The sequence below is a fragment of the Toxotes jaculatrix genome, chromosome 20 (genome assembly GCF_017976425.1).
Source record: "Toxotes jaculatrix isolate fToxJac2 chromosome 20, fToxJac2.pri, whole genome shotgun sequence".
In the NCBI taxonomy this organism is placed as follows: Eukaryota; Metazoa; Chordata; class Actinopteri; family Toxotidae; genus Toxotes; species Toxotes jaculatrix.
In genome coordinates, this window is record NC_054413.1 from 3,538,870 (window position 1) to 3,560,276 (window position 21,407).

Consider the following 21,407-nt stretch of genomic DNA (forward strand, 5'->3'; position numbering starts at 1 on the left):
GTACAACCTAAAGACCAGCAGCAAGGAGGTTTAAAATCCACCTTGGGGTACTGTTACATTACATTACATTATCATTAATATTGCATTCCAGAAATTCATCCTGTGTTATGATTTTCTTCAACAGGGTGCCAAATTTATGTCATCTGTGCCCCAGTACTCCTTCTCAACTGCCTGGTGCATCTGTTCATCATCTAATAAATCACCAACGATATTAAAAAAAAACAAATCATCACTAAACAAAATGGGCCCAGGAATTTTTAGAGAAGTTCTTTCCTGCATGTCTACCTCTGTTGTGTCCCACGGCACTCCAGGTGAGCAGCCTAGAATAAAAAACAAACAAACAAACAAATTAACTGTAGATTAATGTGATTTTAAAAGGTTTTGGGTTCGTACCAAACTCATCTGCAGTATGATTTACCTTGTAACGCTTTGAAATCTCTGAATAATTTCCACACGATGACCTAGAAACAGAGAATTGTGAATTGTGTACCACTGAAATCCTTTCATATTAGATTTTATTCAGCAGCTCTACTAATGACAGTTTTCTTTAGAGCTGAAACACAGAGACAAAGCCACCCAGCAATAAAAGCACAGTTTGGTCAGTTTAGCTGTTTAACTGGTCTTTACAATGCAGTACAATGATATTAGCAAATTTGTAATGAATTTCAACATGGCCAGCATTCATGTACTGTCAGTGATTCAAAGTGAATAGAGATTTACCTTAACCATAAAGGACAGGGAAGTTCTAAGAACTGAGAGATAAAGTCAGAAAGTCAGTACAAAGTATGTATACAAGAGGAAGTATAATTCAAGCAAACTGTGCTATACATACCAAGGTTTTTAGGATGTTAACATCAACAGAAGCCGTGTTTATTTTAATTCCTACAGCGTAAAACTGGCCTGAAAAAGAAAAACATTAAGAAAAAGGGAGAAAAAACTAAATCAGCCATAAGTAACACAAACCCTCGGAGATGAATGAATACACCTATTTGTTTTCTTGCAAAGAGTTAGATGAGAAGATTGATACCACTCCCACGTCTGTCCGTCAAATATGAAGCTACAGCGCAAATAATGAAATCAGGGAAACAGCTTGCCTGGTTCTATCTTTATGCAAAGCTAAGCTAGTAGGTCGCTGGCTATACCTTCAGTTTGTTATCAATCTTCTCATCTAACAGTTAGCAACTGGAAAGCCAATGAGCATTTTTCCCAAAACTTTCCCAAAATTTTTCCTTACTTGAAGAGTTACAGGAAGTGGTGCAGTCACAAAAGCGAGATGGTTTCCCTGTGGCACAGACAAACATGTTTACAGCAGCAGCACTGAGTTCTGCTCAATATAATGGTTGTATGTGTTTGTGATACTCACTGCTGCAGGATTCTGTCACAGGCTGTGGGGCTAGATTGGAGTAGTTCAGGTCTAAGATAGAGCTAATAGGTAGAGAAGATGATAAGAAACAAAATGCATACATGCACACCTTAGACATACAGTAAGTACAGACAAACAAAGGTATTGCTCACCATGTAACCTCAGAGTGTGTGTTTGCCTGACAGATATCATCCAGGGAAGATGTGGATGTACACTTCACAAACTTGTCACGAGGGGACTGCGGGTCCTTACACAGATTTCGACCTGATGGTGACAAAATAATCATGAGCTAGAGAGGTGTTCTTGTACCTCTGTCTTTATGGGGACATTTTGTGTTTAAATACACAAACACCTTATGACACAGTTTAACTTCATTAACTGTAAATGCAGGCTTAATTTTTTTATCATAAGAAGTTGAGAAACACACTACATGTTTATTTTACTTTTATGTGTCAGACTCTAATGCTCTATACATGGTTATACCTGCAATTTATAAACTCCAAAAATGAATAATTGGGTCTTGAAACATTAGTGTGTGTGAATCTGTCAAAATAAATATTGGTATGCAGATAAATGCACTGACTGACTGACAAGCACTCACCGACTCTCGCCACCTCTCCAATGATTCTTGCTTGTATATTTTCGTCTCCAGCTTGCTGCAGTGCAGAGACTCCGGCGAGCTGCAGATCACACACTGAGACAGCGTAGCTGAGCTGCAACAGCACACCGCAGGTTGTATTTCTGGAAACACAGTATTCACACCACTGTGAGGAGGTGAAATCTCAATTACACTTATGTAGCAAAATACCTACTGACATGATTTTACCTTATGTCATTTTTTTCACTACAGGACACCTCTACTACCTGTAAACAGAGAGTAGCAGTTATTTGCCTGCCTAATGGGAAAAATTTATTCTGAAAAGTGGAAGGATGTTACCTGTTTCTGGGTCAGACTCACCTTAGCTTTTTTGCCACTCTGACAGAAATATGTAACTTTTTCTGATGACTTATCTTTGCAACCAAATGCAGCTGACACCTGAGTGAAAGGTGGAGAGACAGATGCTAATACTATGTGTAAGGTGATGGCAGCTAAACACACACGTACAGGAGTGATGCTTATACACAAATTAAGTAAACTTGTAGTCACAGTGTTGGATTTTTATGCAATTATAATATCTTTAATCATTCTGAAGGATTAAGTTTTGGTTTGTATAAAAAATAGTTCATTCCAGTGAAAAGTGCTGTGTCTATGTTTTCATTTCAGCCCTCGGTCTCAGTCTCTTTATTCTCCTTCATATTGCCATTGAGAGGAAACCGCAATTGGAAATTTTCAAACTCTACACATGGAGCCATTGAGCACAGTCATAATATTTTACTGTTGGCTGCATATCTGTCTGTCTGCCGTCAAAATCTCTGTCCAAAAGACACAGGCATGACTTCAGAACCAAACGTCGTTTCATGTTGTCATATTGCTTCTACATTGTGATTTAATAAACTGTTATTATAAGAATACTGACTAGAGCTGGTTTAAGAAAGTAGGAAATGAGGAAATGAGAGAAAATTCCAGTGAAGTAAGTCATGACACATCACCCAGGTTTCTTAATATCACCAGCACTGAATGGTTGCCAGTTTCCTAAATAAATTTCAGGTGCGTCACGGGGTTGGAATGTACTGCAATTTTCGCAGGAATTTGCTGCGGCTCCTAACAACTAACCCTCTGCCGGCAAGACTTGTTTGTGACAAGTTGACCTTTAAAGCTGTTAAATGCATGACATGACGAAGGGGTGGAGGCATTAAGTTATATGAGAGGCTCAACAAAGTGGATGAAGGAAAGTCTGAAGTTTTCACTCTTACCAGATCTTTCACATCATTAGCAATATTATTGCTCACTTTGGCGTCCACGCTCAAGAACATCCAAAAGTAAGTATCTGCAGAGAGAAATTAAATTGTAAGTAAACAAATATGCATAAATAAAACGTCCTGATGGGACAAAAGGTGAATATTTCCAACCTGTATTGGAACAGAGTTGGTTGATGTTACAGTTTAGGAGTGGGGAACCTAAAAGGGAAAATAGAGAAAACACATAACTTCATGCAATGTAACTTCTGCAGAAATCTAAATGAGCTTATAATATTTATAGTTTATTGTCAGTACACCAGTTGTCAGATATGACAGCATCACTCACTTGTGGCCATAGTCGTCGGGTTGCTCATGTGAGAATCAGGTGTTGCTGTGACAGGACTTGAGGTAGTTGTAGCTAAAGGCACATCTGGTAGAAGAAAGTCAGAGGAAGGAAGTCAAGTAATAATCAGGAGGAAGTAATGTAGTTAAGATGATTAGAGATATTATTAACTTAAAGTGATGCTTACCAGTTGAAGGCAGGTATTGCCGTCCAATTAGAGTTGTAATCGCTGAAACAGTATAATGTGGTCATTAAGTTTTCCTCTCTGCACTTCAAGAGTGTACGAGTATCTATCACATTTATTTATGGTAAAATAGTATTTAGAAACGCTTTTAAAACTCTTAATTGTACTGATTTATATGACAAAGTCATAGATTTGCATGATGAGAAGCCCTCTTGGTTACATAAAGGTGAAATGAAATACCAAATAAACATTTACAAAGTGTGTTTTTGTTTGTTTGTTTTGTAACTTTATGTATTTTCAGTGTTTTATTTATATGAGCACACACACAACTTTACACTCTCCTCACTGTATCACACACATATGGGCATATGCCAACACACATATATACTGTACATTCAGACAAATACACACTACATCCATGCAAGTGTATAAGTCACCTGAAGACACAGTAGAAACCACAGCCTCACGTCTCAACCGTCTGTGGTCTACAAGACACATGAAAACATGCAACATTCAACATCCAACATGCTCTACATGCATGCAAAGCTAATTTAGAAAGTGTTAGAGATGAAGACAACATAACAGAAGTCCCATTAATAAATGCAATGTTTGTTTTTTTCAAACAAATACTAAACAAAACAATACCAGTGTTTTAGGTGCATGCTGAAGAACATCCGTACAACATTATGCAAACATGCCAGCTAGCTAGAATGAAAGTCTTGTACATTCATGAATTTCATGAAACGAAAGGATAGAAAAGATCACCCTGCATTCTGTTATAAATGCAGTTCAAAACTACTTTAAGAGTTAAAGTTCTTGAAGCGTGAAATTCCAGCTTGACCAAAGATAAATTAGACTAAATTATCTACAAGTAGGATCAAGCTGTGTTTGAGGCAAAGATGAGTTAATGCATGTCTCTCTCACCACACAGAAGGTGAGGGTCTCTCTGTCTGGCTTTGGGACTGGTCACGCCCCAGTATCGGGCATTCCATCCGATCACATTGCCGTCCTCACAGAGGCCATGATCACCCAAGTCTGCCCACATTCGGAACATGTACAGCTCCACTTCTCCGAGCTTGACTCCCGGGGGTCTGTCTCTGGGATGACAGCCCAGCCACAGGGAGCCGGAGGGTGGGATAGCGTGAGCGATAACGGTTCTCTCGGCCACAATTTCCCCATCAACCTGGAATATTTAAACACACCTTGTGTCACTAGCATAGCAGGTAAAAAGAGAGATCATTAAGTGAAAGTTCAAAGGTTTGATCAAAGAAACAAATCTCCTCTAATTTATTAAAATCTTAATAATTGGGTTTTCATTTCATAGTTTTGGTCTCCAGTAATAATATGATCACATGGGCAGACCAGTAAACAGCAGGTATTACCTCCAGGCTAAAGGAGTTGTGCGGTACGTCCCTCCTGAGACAGACCCTGTGCCAGTGAGTTGGGGACAACTGGAGAGGAAATCGGTGTCGGACCCTTAGCAGCCACCCATACAGCGCCCCGTCGTCTCCCTCCAGACCCAGTTCAGGCCTGGGTGCGTGGACCGAGCTGTAAGAGAAGGCCACCCATGCTCCAGGGACCACCACACGAATATCCACACACACTGTCATCTGAAAGAGCAGTGGCATGGCGGCCCTGTCCTGCAGGGTCCAGTAGTCATCACAGCCGTTCAGTACTGCCTTAGTGTCTCCCAGAAAATAGCCAAGTGCTAGAATGGGAGGAAGAAATGCAGCAGTGGAGGTTTAATTTTACCGCATGGCTGCTCTTGAGGGAGAAATAGTCTCATATAAACCTAAATTCTAAGAGTCAAAGAACCATACTCTTACACTTTTTTTTGCAAAACACACGGGGTAAAAAGAGGAGAAACTTATGAGCACTTGCGTGTTAAAGAAAAAATCCTCAGTTCAGTTAGCATCGTCAGATTTTGTAGATTTAAATTTAAAGTTTAGTCAGTGGTTGTGGATAAAAATAAATAAATAAATAAATAAAAATAAAAATAAAAAAACACCTGTGGGCGGAGCAGCTGCCACTAGCAAAACCCAGTTGACTAGAAGGAAATGGTGTGTCCATCTCCACTGTCCCTCAAAGCCATCCATCCTCCTGGAAGCACAAGGTGAAATACATTCATATTAAAGGAGACTGGTTTGATATTTGACTGTGCCTTTGCATTCTTGTTTCAGCTGACTGCTTCTCTTGTCACTTTACCAACTTCCTCTTCCCTTATTCCTATAATTACCTCCCTCACTTGTGCAGACTGCGCGTCTAGTTGTGGATATGATCACACTGTATCGTTTTTACCGTGGGATCACAAAAAGATCCCCCTTCACAGCTGGTAAACTAACACGATCTAATATTATCTGTGGCTTTGTCTGCACGGAAAGATTGCCTCCAGGGCAGGGGTGGACACAGCAGATTGGGTTGCACCTCACTGCTTTCACGCCTTTATAAGTTACAGGTTATTGTAGCATGTATCTTTATGTTGTTGATACACCTGCCAGTTTACGCCTATAATATTTAGATACAGTATAGTATCACACAACACATACAGTTTGTCACATAATGGCTCAAAACGGCAGATTAAAGGCATCAGAAGGAGGAAAATACTGATACAACAGTTTTGTTACTCTGACTATTTTTTGTCTTTGTTTCAGGGTGAAATTATGTAATCTGTATTATTATATTTTTCCCCACTCAGGAGCAGCAGAACAAAGTGAAACCACAGCCTTGGTATATTGTCTATAGAGGCCAATGTGCTCACAAACAGTTGCCTATTTACACATCCAGGAGACACAGAGCAATACTAGCATTCATTTAGATTTGTGTGTTTGGCTGTGTTTGTATTTACTCTCCTTTTTGCTTTGTCTTGGTCTCCAGCACCTCCTGAGGGAAATATCTGTTTCTGTAGTTGATAAATACTTGTAATACTGATAAAGACTGAAATAATAAAAAGTAAAGTTGGGGGCCATAAAACCAAAACAATGCGCTGAAACATGCTAAAATATTATGACCAGCTGAGGGGAGTGGCAGAGTTGGGAGCTAATTTTCAGTGGCTTCTGACAGGAAACCCCCTTCACATTATATCCAATCATTTAATCCATTGTTGATATAAAAAATATTGACTTCTGCAGCTTCAATGATCAGAAAAAATACACATTTTATGTACACATAATACAATAATGAGTTCTCACTTGGAATTGAACTTTTCAAACACATGCAGTCCATGCTAAACATGGATGTCCAGGAGCGATCTACAGGGATCATTTGTGTTCATAGCTGCCAAATGGACAAATGGACAAAACACAGTGCAACTTTAAACCTAACACTGAATCCACTCATTCCAATTACAAATGTACAGGTTTTATGTGAAAATGTTCAAGCTTTGGTTGAGGCAATGTCTGTTTACTCTTTAAAGGGTTAATATTACACAACGACTACAGCTCAGTATGTAAAAGAATATGGTGAAGCTGTGCCCATATGCAAAAAGCCTAACACGCAACTCTAGCACTTAATCGCCTAACAGAGATATACAGAATTGAATTTGAAATTCAAATGTTATGTATGATTGGAATACCAAGTACATTTCTGACCTGCTCACAGGCTACAGTCCTGTCAGATTCTATGAAAATGCTAAGTGTAAAAGCCTGAGATAACTAAGTTTTTAATCATGTTTTATTTTACCTTTTACATGTTCGGTATTTTCCATCTAATGTCCAGAAAACTTTCTTCATGATTTCATAATAATTAGCAGTAAATTACTTGGATATTTCCAAGAAAGGCATATGCAGTTTGGTCCTAGTTGCAAGGAGATTTGAAAGTGAGTTTTTTGTTTTTTGTTTGTTTGTTTGTTTCTTAGTTTGTTTTCTTTTTTTTAAATTGGGCTTAATACCAGCTAATATTTAGGAAAGTTTGAGTAAAGTATTTTCCACTTTCAAAAGTAACCAAGAAACTGCAAGAAACCTTTGTAGTTTCTCAGGCTCATGATTAGTTATTATGTCTGTGAGTATCTGTGTTTTGTATCTGTGAGGTAGATGCAGAGTTTACTTTACTCAGCCGTGCGCAGTCATAACCATGCAATAAAAGCAACATGTATGTACCATTTGCACACAGACATGTTACTGTGGCTTGATTGTATTGTAATTCAGGGAGTGTCTGCAGTTACACAGAAGCTTATTAAAAAAATGTTGACGTACAGGGTTTGCCGGGTGAAACATGCAGCACAAGTGTCAAATGGGTTAAATCATATACACAGATACAATCTAATCACTGCTTTTTACCTGTATCTAATTGTGTTGATCCATATCACTCCATCGCTGTGTTTTGTCACATCAGAACAAGAAACAGTACCTGGGAAAGGCTTGAGGCTACACAGAAATTATACAGCTATTGTCATTCCTAAACTTATGTTCTCACAGTTTGACTCTCTTTGAAGTCAAAGAGAAGTGTGACAAAACTGGGCTGAGACATTTCTAGAATTGCTCATGAGATTTTTTCCCTCCTGATCCTCTATTGTCACAGCCACTTTTTTACTGTGGTTAGAAGTATCAAAGCTCTTTGAATGTGCCATCCACAACCTTTTATGTAGTACATGTTACAAACTGAGTGAGTTATTTCAATTATTTTTGAGTAAATATGAGTAAGCAGTCTTACCTGATGCTTTTCAAAAGCATCTGCAGAGTGTGTTGATGAGTTTGAATGTATATATGTGTGTAAGTCCTATGGAGGAGGACTTGTTATCTTCACTCTGGTCACACATTGCACATGCCCCTCCATCATTCCTGTTCACCCGCCTTTCCTGAATCCAAAACCGCCGCCGCTGAAGTATCTTTCTCAGCTTGTCTCAGCTGTTTTCTTCTCTTGTCTTCCTTGGGCTGGTTCCTCTTCCTTCCTTTTCTCGTCCCTGTCCTCAATCGCTCTCCGTTATTCCCCCTGTGTCCACCTGTCTCGTACACAGCAGCACTGTCTGCAGCATGTCGGCGTGAGTGAGGAACTCAGAATTTCTGAAATGTGATTTCTGCCTGCGGGAGAGAGTAGACCAAATAATGACACACCCCCACAGAGAAGTAGGAGGAGGGAAGACAGACAGAGATAATAAACAAAATTGTACAATGCTGCATGTATCAGAATCTCTCTATCTATTTATCCATATCTGTTTTTTTTTTTTTCAATCTCAGTATGACTGGAGGGCAGCAGCTGGTGTAACAGGATGCAGGGCCAGACAGTTCCTGGACAGAGTATTAGCCTTTATCTGGTGTGTTAGTGTGTGTGTGTGTGTATGCATGAGTGTGTATGTGTCCATTAAAAAAGCATATTTCAAAAACAGGCAAAAAATTACACGGTAGGCTGCAGAATGAAATGTTGAATTCAGGCTGACAAACCGGTTGAACATCGTCTGCCTCTCCCTCGGTGTGTCTGCGCACACACACACACACACACACGCACACGCATACTGATGGCAGGGCTGTGAATTTGAGGAATGGCATCTGACGTCAGATGTAAAATGAAACCAAACAAGACAAGAGCAGCCTCAGGGCAACACAGCTCTTCAAATCACAGTATGCTTTTACTCTCCTGTACTATCTGTGTGATTGTGTGTGTGCGCATGCGTGCGTGCGTGCATGTTTGTGGTGAGAAGGCATGTAGATATTAAAGTAGTTGACCGTTTTGTTGCCACAAGGGGGCAATAGAGACAACATAATTTATTTTTTTCCACTGTGGCTCATGTGTCAGCCTTTGTTCATTTTTACTGAGGGATAACAAAACAGTATCAGATCAGTGGAGCAGAGCAGAGCTGCAGCACGTAACTGCACTTCTTCAATGACACAGCACTTTTGGGTGACTTGGTTGTCAGTGTGTGAGTGTATGTGAGCACAGTTCAAGCTCAAGTGAATCAAAATCCCACTGTCAAGCTCCTTGCTCTGATCTTTTTGCTTGTGCTACATTAAACCCGTCCTACATCTTTTTTTTTTTGCTCGATCACACACATGCCTGCACCTGTGCTTGTATGTTTGGGAGGGAGAAGAAAGAATCAGTGTGCGTAAACTGGTCTGCAAGATGACAAGAGCAGAGACAACTAATTATTCAAACTGAAAGCTGATCATGGTTTGGTAGAAATGCTGCAGTCCAAAACTTCTCAATTTACTGAAATCAATTTACTGCAATCAGTTACTTCTGTTTCTGATCATGTTCAGTTTAGTTTACCTTGTTTCTCCACAATCTCTCACTACGACCCAAACCATTTGCAAATTTATTGTATATAAATGTCAACTGCAGCTGATTATTTTACCGTCAGATGTGAAAATCCATAGCTCCGATATTGGTCTACTTTATTAAAAGAACCTATCAGGCACAGGCCCAAGGGTCTGAGGGTTCAGGGAGCTCCCTCTGTTTGAAGAGACTATTAACAGTTCTTCTTGGCAAGTGAATCAATGAACAACTAAGGGACATAAAACCACCACAAAGAGACTCAAAATGACCACCACAAGATGTTAAATTACTGCAAACTGATGTAAACCAACAACAAAGAGACTCAAATCCACTACAAAGACAGACCAAAAAATCAAAAGATGAAAAATGAGCACAAATAAATGCAAAGAGCAACAAAACAATGACAAGTTGACACAAAATCACTACAAAAAGACACAAAATGTTTGTAGTCATTTCGAATCTTTCTGTGAAGTAAAGGTGAGGGTTTTTTTTTACATGGCTGTACCCTGGGGCTCGTTGTCACACAATCCGTCCACGACTTTACTTGTGAAACTAAACAGCAACAACAGCGGAAGCAGCAGTAAAGTGCATTTGGATTGACAGCACGACTGAGTGTGGGAGGTGTTGGTGATTTCTGGCAACCTGGCAGAGTTCTGTGTGTTTCTCATCTGAGGGCTCAATGTTAAGTTTGAACCAATGGGCTACGGAAAGAAAGAAAGACCGATTATATTTAGAAAGAGCTGCCTTCAGCCCTGTCATCATGTCAGTAAGTACTGAGTACAATGTTTTATAAAACATGACGCAGCCCACAGTTTGTGGTACCTTCAGCTTGAAGGTCATGCACGTGCTCTTAAAGAAAACCAATGGACAGTGCTCATGGGTGGGAAGCTGGCGGATGGCTGTGGCGCCTGCATAGAGCCTGAACAATACTTTCATTCAGGTGAGTGTCAGAGAGGAGATTGGATTAACAATAGCAAGCACTCCCACACACAGACGTTCAACCACCGAGATGAATTCAAGAATAAAAGGCAACAAGCTCCTTCGCTTCAGGGGTGACAATCACGGGAGGAGGAAAGAGAACTTTCACTGGTTGCTGGTTCTCAGACTACTGTAACAGAGTAAAGCTTTTAGCATTGAGTGAAAATTCATCACTTCACGCTCTGAATGATCAAACAAACACAGTGAATAAAATTTGTATCTGTATCCACAGACATAAAATACAGGTCACATTAAGTGGTGAGTCAGTGAAATGGAGGAATCGCCCTTGTTATTCTTATTTTCTTTATCTACTGGCATGTCTCCCACGGGCCACACACAAGTGACGCAATGTTGCAGATGTGAGTCGCAAACATCAAATCAAGATTTTAGGCAGCCACTGGATCTGAAGATTTAAGATTAGAATCTTTACATATCACACACTTAGACCACTCATCATGGCCAAATCATATTCTTACATATACCTCAACTGAGAAGGCAGAACTTTAAGGCTCAGACAGAATTTAGAAGCATTATAGTTCAAGAATTACCAGAAATGAGGACAAGAGGTCTTGATCTCACTGTCAAGTTTTGATGGGGAGTGTACCTTCAGTGGAAAGTAGTCCCATTGAAAACTGTTGACGTGTTCTGTGGTTAATATATAGTAAGTAAAAATGCATTCACCTTCACTGAACTGAGGTGGAGACAAAATCTCATACGTATCAGTTTACACCCTCACATTGAGTATCAGGTGAGGTATTTCCTGAGCTTTACAGTATTTTGAAAAGCTTGACGTCAGATTATGTTTACATAACTCCTTTTATCTTTTAAACCATATAAAAACTCACACCGACACATTTGCATGCTTAACGTGCATTAAAATTCAATTAGTATCACAATTAGCATCACAGCCAAAATCACACAAGACCATGTTTCCTTCATTTGACTTTATTTGTCCAGCATTAAAGTAGAAATACTCGAGTTACAGATGATTGCCTCATGTCATTGTAGCTGTATTTGTGCGGACAGATAGCAGTAGCCAAACAATGTGATCGGATCTAAAGCAGGTTTTGGAAACGTGAAAAGTGCGGAACTTCCTCTGTGATAAGGTCACATCCAGCCGATCCTCAACTCCTGATTGGCTGGAAAAAACAACTCATTCACATGCCACACAGCACTAGCAACAAGCGGGTAACCATGGATACACTGCACTGGAAAACTGTCTTTCTCTCTCCTTGTCTTTACTAGCCTCCGACTCTCCTTTACTTATTTAAATCTGTTTTCTCTTGACCTTCAGCCTCTATTATTCCTATCTTTCACTCCTTTTCTGCCTCTCTTCACACGGAGCAGCATTCTTGTCTGCAGCATGCACAGCAGCTGCTCAGGCTACAATGAACCAATTCCCAGCCCCAGTCGTCACCTTGGCAACCAGGAGGCCAAAAACACAACATCATCCCATGCTCAGACAGTGGTGATCTGGTCCACCACTCGGGTGCTGTCGTTCATTTCAACACACTCCACCTCCTGCCTCTGCCCCTCTCCCCCAGGCCGGTGGCCCCGGCTCTTGGAGGGGGGCAGGAAGGTAAGGAGGGTGGGGAGGAACGCCAGCGTGTGCAGGGCCGAGCAGCCGGCCGTGAGGGTGAGGCAGCGGAACAGTGTGCGTGTGAGGTTGGAGCGTACGGAGCCAACAGGCACCAGGGCGGCACTGTAACAAATGAGCGTCTGTAGAGAGGGAACTCCATGTCTCTCCAGCGCCACTCTCACCCAGCGAGTCCTGCTCTCACCCCGACCTGAGGCGAAGCCACAGAGGAGGGGGCCGCTGCAGTCTGCTGAGTGCCCCAAAGCTGAGATCAGACACAACACAGACATGCAGTCCAGCTCCACACCCCACAAGGTCATGAAGCCCAGCACCCCAAACTGCACAGAGAGCAAGGTCAGGCCCAACCACACGGAGACCAGCGGCTCCACGACAGCTAGAGAAGACAGACCCAACAGGAAGAGCACGGCCAACAGTGAGTGTCTCAGAGGGGAGCTCACTGCTGCAGCATAGCGGTCCAGGTAGACAAAGGAGGGGTTGAAGATTAGGAAGCGGACACGTGAGGTCAGTGACAGGCGTCGCAGCGTGTCCAGCAGCACTGACATCTCCTCGCGCTTGTTCTCCGTCGTCTTGGCCACCAGGAAGATCCGCGATGCGGCCACGTCAGGCTCCTCTCCCTGACCACGCTCTGAAAATATGATGTCGTCTGCAAAGTGGGCGAACTGTGGCTCGCGGAGGAAGGAGTGGCGGAGTGTGCGGGTGAAGTTTTCCCGTGGCTGGCTGGTGGACTGGTTGCGGTCTGACAGGTAGTTCAGGTAGGCTTCCAGCCAGCTGATTCTCTGGAAGCCCTTGGCATATTCAAGCAGGTCCCGCTGCACTGAGGCATTCCAGTATGGGGCGCTTTCATAGATATAAAATCCAATGACAGGGGAGTATGAGCTGAAGTATCGTTGCTGGGCACGGGTGTATAATACTGTCATTGTATCCATGGCAACCAGTGCACTGGGGTCAGAACCTTGGGTCACCTGTTGACAAGCATGCATGTTGTGTTAGAGTATTTGTGTCTCTGTAATTTTGAATAAAGACTACTGAATCATGCAGAGGGTATGTATATGCCGTAGCTGCTTTATGTGGGCAGTGGAAAAATCCCAAATTATATTTGTGTTGGTTTTACTGTTTGTTGTGTTGTTGGGGTTTGAGTGTGTCTCACCTGAAGGAAGCCCATCAATCCAAAGGAGATGTAAACCAGGTACAGCAGAACCACAAAGGGTTTGACATAAGTGTTAGTGATCCAGTCTCCATAGCAACGCCTCACACATCCCAGCAAAAGGTGAGAGTCCTGAGGATGAGGGTCTGTGCTGGGCGTGGAGTGTGTGTGAGGGTGTGGATGTGAGTGTGTGGAGTTCGCCACATGACCGTGTCCATGTGAATTAGGGTTGTTTGCAGTATGTGGATGTGTGTGCGCGTGTGTGTGAGTTAGGTTAGGATTTGGTGGATTTGCGTGACTGTGTCCGACCCCGTGTGGTGGGTTGGTAATTTGAGTCTCATCCTGGTAACGGGTGTACATTAAACACCTGTACCAGGCCGGTTTAGAGTCCAGCCGGTCTGGTTTGGGGACTCTCCGGCAGAAGCAGCCGTGTCTGTACCCGGTCTCTAAGTATCCTGTAAACACCAGGCAGGAACTGTAGAAGGACAACATGTAAACATAGCTGATGGTGATGGCTAAGGCGACGGTGCGGCAGAAGAGCCGGACGGCCTCCATGTTGGTAAGCGGCGAAGCAGCCAGGCCCAGGGTCATCAGGTGAAGCATGGTGGAGCCGGAGAAGCGCAGCATGACATCTTCAAAGACGCTCGCCACGCGCTCTTTCACGTGCTGGTCCTCTCGGGTTCGCCTCCACGATGACAGCATCTCAAAGGAGCCAAAGAGCCCGTGGCCTGATGGGAAACAGAAATAGAAATGGAGGATTTACATTATATCAGGGAATTGTGCTACGTTACCTATTTAACCGGGATTACTGAAGCTATCTGACCATCTGGCAAGCACTTTGGATGGAGTCTACCGGCCCCTGAAGTTAAATGGGGTTGAAGGTAGTGTTAAACCCAGAGACAATTTGAATGACTCTGTAGTGTCCCTCAGTGCTAAAGTGCATTTTAGTTTAGCTCTAGTGTTAAAGCTGTCTCTTCTCATCTAAATCTTGTAACTACGGTACACAATCCAATAACTACATACCTTTAGATATTCCATATTCCACACTAATCCTGCCAGAACTAGTCTCACTTCTATGCAGTTTTTAGAAGGAGTTAACAGCAAACAACCTAATTAAATAAAGTTTATAAAAATATAGCCCTCGGGAGTTGGTAGAAACCAAGCCAGAGCTAACAGGAGAGGGACAGAGACCCTACTCCAAATGAATGTAAATGTTGCTCTGTGTCTGCTGGATGCATAAATAAGCAACTGTTCCCTTAAATGATTCCTGTAACAATTTGATAAAGTGATAATATGTCAATGTTGTGTTTACAGCTTGTTGCACAGGCCCCAAGTGGCCAAAAAGAAAATCAATTAAAGCAGCTTTAAATTACAACTAAATGTTTTGTTAGAGCAACTCTCTCCTCTGAAGAGGTTTAATGGCATACGTACCTCAGAGAGCAGATGCTACTTGATCCCACAGATGTCTGGAAGTAACCCTGCGCTAACCCCAATGTTAAACATTCAGCGTTTAACAATATGCAGACAAAAACAAATCATGTATTAATAATTATAATGAATACAAAATAAATTATGCAATTAAAACAAAATGTTTAGAAAATAGTACAATTAGGGGATTATCCAAAAAATGTATGCAGATAAACTTCCTTCCTTAATAGATTTATATCTTTAAATCAAGTAACAATTGAGTCACTAGTATACATCAATGTCCATTTGCATTGGAAGTGACTTTATATATGATGCATCCACGTGCATTAGTGTGTGTCCAGTCGCATGTGCATGGACATACATGTTTATATACACGTAGCAGATGGTTTTTAATGGTTTTCTCTTCAGTGGTTGCCATGGCACCAATGAGTCACCAGTGACACAAGTAGCCCCCCCTCCCTCCAGTGACCTCACCATGGCGAAACACTTAACACCTTAGCAGAGGCGTAACGTACCGAGACACTTCAGGCGTGGGTGCAACTGAGAAAGTCTGTGATTTTTTTTTTTTTTTGTGTGTGTGTGTGTATCTGAAAAAGAGGGAATTAGACAGTGAATGACAGGGAAAGATGTGGTGGTGGTGGTGGTGGGGGATGTTTCAGAGAGAATGGATGAAAGTGAAAAGAGAGGCTGGGGACAGCACTTGCCCAAGGATTTTGATATTTACCAGCTAGAGAAAGGGTAATGTGCACTCATGGACAAACACACACATTCAGACACTAATACATTAGAATGTACCCAGGAGAAAAGGATGTGTCTTTTGCCAAAACCATTTCAATCCCTTGATATCACTGTTGTCGCTGTCATAAAATGTATTTCAGACGGTGAAAGCTCAGACTGTTGATTTACAGCTAGAATGGCTATTTTTCAGATTTTTCAGATTCACAAACAAAAACATGAAGACATCGAAACACTACGCTGATTGGGCTTTTTTTTTCTTTGAAAATTTCTCAATTCCAGGATATTAGTACTGCAGCTAATGATTATTTTCATTATTAATTCATCTTCTGATTACACTGATAAATCGTTTGGTCAATGAAACGTCAAGTTGCAACATATTTGATAAAGAAAAGCCGCAAATCTTGTCATTTGAGAAGCAAAAACCTGGGAATGTGTAGGATTTGATTCACCATTTATGTTGTTTTGTCGATGGAGTAATACTTATTATTCTTCTGTAAACTGTTTTATATGTCTGACTCTGAAAGAGAAGGATGCAAAATGCTGTCACTGCACCACATTTTTAAGACATTAAATATTCGGCTTTAGTTGCCATTCCTTAGCCCATCTTCCATTCTTTTTTCCTCTCCTCACACTTCCTCCCACCTTTTCCTGTCTCCCACTGGCATTCTGAAAAATCATCCTCCCTCTCCGCCTGCCCATCTTTCTTCTAACTACAGTTTAACTTTATTTTCTGCTAAGAGAATCCCTTTCTCAGCCCCCATTTGGAGTGATATTTCATCAGACCCCCCTCTCTGTCTCTATGCCCCACGTCTCCTCTGTTCTCTCTGCAGTTATTTTAAGCCTAACAGCAGCCTTCCCTCCTCCACATTACAGAGTAATTATGGTATAGACTACATGTGTTCATGAGTGGTTACGTACAGCACATCCTGCAGTATTTAGTAACTACGCACTCAAGATAAGCTGCCTGTGCACCACACATATGGTATGCATTTTCATTTTGTTCATGAAATAAACAGTTTGTTCATTTTTCATTTCCTACATCGTAACGTCTTCTTTCTGCTCTTTATCCCTTTATCTTATTTCTGTCCAAAACAAATAACCCAATTTACTAACTTAGTATTGAATAAAACCCACATGAATCCTCAAACACCACTGATAGATTTCTCACTCCCGGACATATAATTCTGAAAAACCAAACATAAGAAAATACTAGTAAGCTGATTTTTGTGTGACAGTGCTTGACAACAAAGTTATGGCCTAAAGCAGTATGAATACATTTGGAAAAATTATATATTTTCCTCAAGTTTGTGACTAAAGTAGGTGCATGTCTGTTTAAATGCAGTTGGTTGAATTTTTTTGTTTAAGGCTTTGTCCACACAGATAAATTTTGTTTTGCAAAATATCTGTGTTAGTGTGGACAAGACCTAAATGTGCCCTGTAGATTTTCCTTGTAAATGAAGTGCCTATTTACATTCCGTGTTCCTCACCAAAACTCACTGCTTTTCACAAACCATGTTGTCCTGCTGACAGGAGGCATCATGAAACATTGACATGGCTTTGCTTGGAAAGCAGTGACAAACAACGTACTTTGTTGTTAAATGAGGAGGACCAGTATGAAACCTTCTGCCCTGAATTTGTTCCACACTCCAGTATAAGAGCTCTAACTTAACCTACTTTTTCAGAACCTTTAGTTTGAGTTTTTGCCCCCCAGTCAGAAAATGTGTTGTTAGTGCCGTCATCCGCCCCCTCAGTAATTCATCAGTAAATTCATGCCCCACCACTTGTCAGTCATTTTGATGATCTGTCTACTTTGAAATGGCATTGACGGCAGCCTGAAGCTGGCATCTGTAAAACTCATCAGAGGTACCTGAAAGAGCAGACGGAGAACAAAGGCCATCTGAAATATGGCAATGTTCACTGTGGCTCCCACCTGTCATGTGTTAGCATCACTTTGATTTTACTGTTTTTACGTATAGTTGTTGCTAAGGCTTTGATGTGTTCAACAACCATAGGTTCTGAAAAAATGTCCTGAACATATGCATGGACATACAGAATTACAAAAGGCTCTTAAGGTAAAAGAAAGAAGTATTTGTTGTTTTAGCATCAGAAACATCAGTTTTAAACCTACCGAGCATGACGAAAGGGATGCCCAGGTATGTAGAGTTGTAGGTGGCCCCGGTCAGGTTGAGTATCCCAGCAGCAGTGAGGCCTGACAGTGTGATTGACAGCAAAGCCAGCAGTCCCAACCAGGGTTTGGACCTCACACAGTCCCTCATAGAGCAGCAGAGGACAGCCAGCACACCACATACCCCCAAGCTGGCTAACAGGGGGCGACGTGCAAGCACCGAAGAAAACTGGAAGTCTGTCCTCAGAGAAGAGGAAGTGGAAGGGTAGAGCCCTAGCTTCGGGTGCAACGCCGCAAAGTGCTGTAACTCTGCACAGAAGGCCTTTTCCCATTGGCTGGCCACTCGGTCCATCAGACCGCCTCGGGCTTGGAGGTAGTAGGTGAGCTGCAATGCCCGGGCAGAACGTACACCTTCTCCCCTGGCACCTGTCCCCAGACCTCGAACCGCCCCACTGGGACCCCATCCCTGCACCCCTCCCAGCTGGTGTCCAATGTATGCCTGCCGCCCGTCTGCCAGCTGCGTGATTGGGTACCGCAATATTGGGACAGAGCGGTTGGAAGTGCGAGCTGATTGGATCTCCTCCATGGCACGAATAATATCATCAATGATGCAGACGTTCTTGTCGTCAGGGAGGCAGAGGTAAGAGAAGGAGTAGTTGAAGCTGTTGAAGCCTGTGGCTGGGACCGTCACTTGCATCTGGTAGATGCGCCTGTGGAGCTGTGTGCAAAAAAAACACCACACAAACAGCACAGAGGTTTATTGAGTTAACTCCCTGGTGGCCCAATTTTGTTTGGTTAAAGTGTGGCAAGAGTCAGAAGTTCCATCAAAGTTTCTCTCTGTGTAAACTCAGTGTGAGCAGCTCCATTTGCCTACTTTGTGTACTTTTACTTTCTAGCTGTCTGTGTGAATAAGAGGGAGGAATGTGTGGGGGAATGTGTGCGTGTGAGCGTCTGTGTGTCTTACTCGACAGCATAACAATAGTGGTCTCTGAATCCTCCTCCGTTTCTATGGCAAGAGGACAACAGTACCAGCACCCAGCACGGTGCTGGTTACTAAGCAACAGGCCTGATGCCAGTCTCTGCCACAACGAACATGGGCAGAGCTGTCTCCCACCTCAGAGTGCTGCATTGACTTCAGAGAGGGAGGGTGCCTCTTTGTGCAAGAAAGTCTATTGAAAATGGATGAGATTTGCTGTTGTTACAGGTACTTATGAAGGTACTTATGAAATTCTTCATTTCTCCAAACGATTGCAATCTGTCATTATTATTGGTTTCCAGGAAGAGCCTTATAATTACTGATCTGAGTGTCTTAGATCATTAACATTACTTTTGAAGGCCCAATTGTGACCATATTAATTGCAGGTATAGTCACATATATAAATGAATTCAGATTTAGATTTACAGAGCGTATAGAATATTGTCATTTCATGGAAAAAAAAAAAAACTGTTGCATGCTCATTTTGCATTTGGCTTCTGTTGTTTGGCTACGCGTTGCCACATCACATCAAGGTATTTTTAGCACAGCTAGTACAATGGAGATATACAGGACCAGAAAACAACTGTCTGAAACATCAGTGACAAAGACCAGGCTGTGGTCTGGCTGTGACTTCTTCAGAACCAAAGAACAGGAGCATCTTTTGACTCACAGTGCTGTGCTGACACTAATCAATGATATACAGAGTATATATCCATTACAGAAGAGGAGCATTTGCCAATTTCTTTACTGACAGAAACTTAAATAGACTAGTACACAATGGAGTCAATGGGTGTGACTCACAATTTTTACTCTTATTTCAGGTGGAAATCCTGTCTAGTTCTTTCTCTTGCTCTCGCTATCCCTGCTGTTGCTCTCTCCACCAACACGTTCCGTAGCGTACTGCATGCAACAAGTACAGACCCATTCACAGAGAGATGCTGAAAGGCTTTCTGGGAGATGCAACAACTCCCAAACTGAAGTAGTGAGTGGAAACAGACGAAAAAGGAAAATTACACAATCTTGCACTTTGCAGATTATATGTAACAGTGAAATATTATGTAACAGTGGAATTTTAATTTTCATTGAGCTCTTTTATGCACCAACCTGCTTTTTCTGATGCACAGCCCTAAACTAGCCTGTCTCTCAGTGTGGTAGTACTCAGAGGACCAACACTATGTTGTGGATTTATGTGAACTGGGTCACAATAGCCATATCTGACAGAGATGCACAGAAATGTGCACGGACAACCTACCCAACAGAGCTCGGTGTTTCAGATCTATTGGTCAGCAAGCTCTGATTACCACCTCATAACTTTCTGAAATCTTTTGGCTAATTGCTCCAAGGGTGTCAAGCTAATACTCATAAATCCATTTAGGAATACCAACGTGGAGACAGAGGCCTCTGAGCTGCAGCTAACTCCACTATGTAATTAAAATGCTCTGGTTCATAACTATGAAGGTTATCAGGGTTACTTGAAACAGGACTGTTGTTCTGCTTAGTGACTATCAATCACTGAGAAGGGGGAAGAAGACAGCCTGCATACAGTATGTGCTCTGGCCTGCAGACACTGACCTTTACCTCTGCCTGTGATTCTGTGACCAGGAGTGTATTTGTTTATTTAAGTATGATTCTGTAGATTCATTTTGTGATATATCAATGTGATTTAAAAGGCACTGAAGTGAAACTGACAAAAAAATACTCTACCTTCTCCAGTGTTTTGTGTTAGCTGGTATTAGCCCATAGGAGCATCCCAATCTTAGAATCTTTAAATCATTGACTAAGCGTGTGTATGTGTGTGTACCCTTTGAGTTCTTGAATAAAACAATTCCCTCTCAAAGTTTACAAAAGTGCCATTTAAAATGTTCGAATTATGTTGTCCATTATTATAAGCACTAGTCCCAGTATAAGGCTATTTTTAGTGGGCTCTATGTGTGTATTTTTCATTGTTTCGTATTTATCAACTGTATTTTTGGTTCGTGATGCTACTTAAAAGCACTTCTTATTTATTCCTCGTCATTTATTAATTTGTTTTTTTTTTTTTTAAGTCAATGCCCATTGAAGCCCGCTGACTTTACAGAAATAGTTTAAAATGACAGTGTGAGCTTACCTTCAGTATGGTGTCCAGGTGAACAGGGTCCAGCACGCTCCCCTTTCGGGTTGTGACAATCACGCGCCCGTATCGACCGGGCGTCTGCAGGTCGGAGTAGAGCGCGTGCTTGGAGCGGTTCACCGGGAACAGGCTGTCTACCAGGTTGCCCTCTATCTTGGCCAGGCTGTGCTTGGGCGCGAGCAGGCTCTCCACGTCCTCCTCCACGCGGTACCGGCTGAAGCTGGCCCCGAGCAGGATGGAGAGGAGCACGGGCGCCGAGGCGAAGAATACTGGGTGGCTCGCCACGAACCGGCCCAGCGCGTGGAAGGACGTCCTCAGGCCCGCGTGCAACACCTGGCGCAGCATCCTAGCGCGCGGCCGCGGCTCGAGCCTCTCCCA

General features: G+C 42.2%; 2 protein-coding genes across 2 annotated transcripts; both read right to left on the minus strand.

Moving 5' to 3' along the window:
* Window positions 1-281: 281 nt before the first annotated feature.
* LOC121200796 lies at window positions 282-8,698 on the minus strand. Its single transcript, XM_041066300.1, has 15 exons — window positions 8,377-8,698; window positions 8,004-8,090; window positions 5,738-5,829; window positions 5,112-5,437; window positions 4,654-4,912; window positions 4,167-4,214; window positions 3,733-3,774; window positions 3,549-3,632; window positions 3,374-3,421; window positions 3,218-3,291; window positions 1,965-2,076; window positions 1,516-1,627; window positions 1,364-1,425; window positions 833-900; window positions 282-320 (listed from the first exon to the last, which is right to left on the minus strand). Exons 1-15 carry the CDS (start codon window positions 8,394-8,396, stop codon window positions 282-284), a joined length of 1,473 nt encoding a protein of 490 aa, XP_040922234.1. The 5' UTR covers window positions 8,397-8,698.
* Window positions 8,699-12,369: 3,671 nt separating this feature from the next.
* ptchd1 (patched domain containing 1) lies at window positions 12,370-21,374 on the minus strand. The gene is made up of 6 exons (XM_041066244.1): window positions 21,027-21,374; window positions 18,397-18,661; window positions 17,947-18,357; window positions 13,952-14,380; window positions 13,656-13,798; window positions 12,370-13,470 (listed from the first exon to the last, which is right to left on the minus strand). Exons 1-6 carry the CDS (start codon window positions 21,372-21,374, stop codon window positions 12,370-12,372), a joined length of 2,697 nt encoding a protein of 898 aa, XP_040922178.1.
* Between the last annotated feature and the right edge of the window lie 33 nt (window positions 21,375-21,407).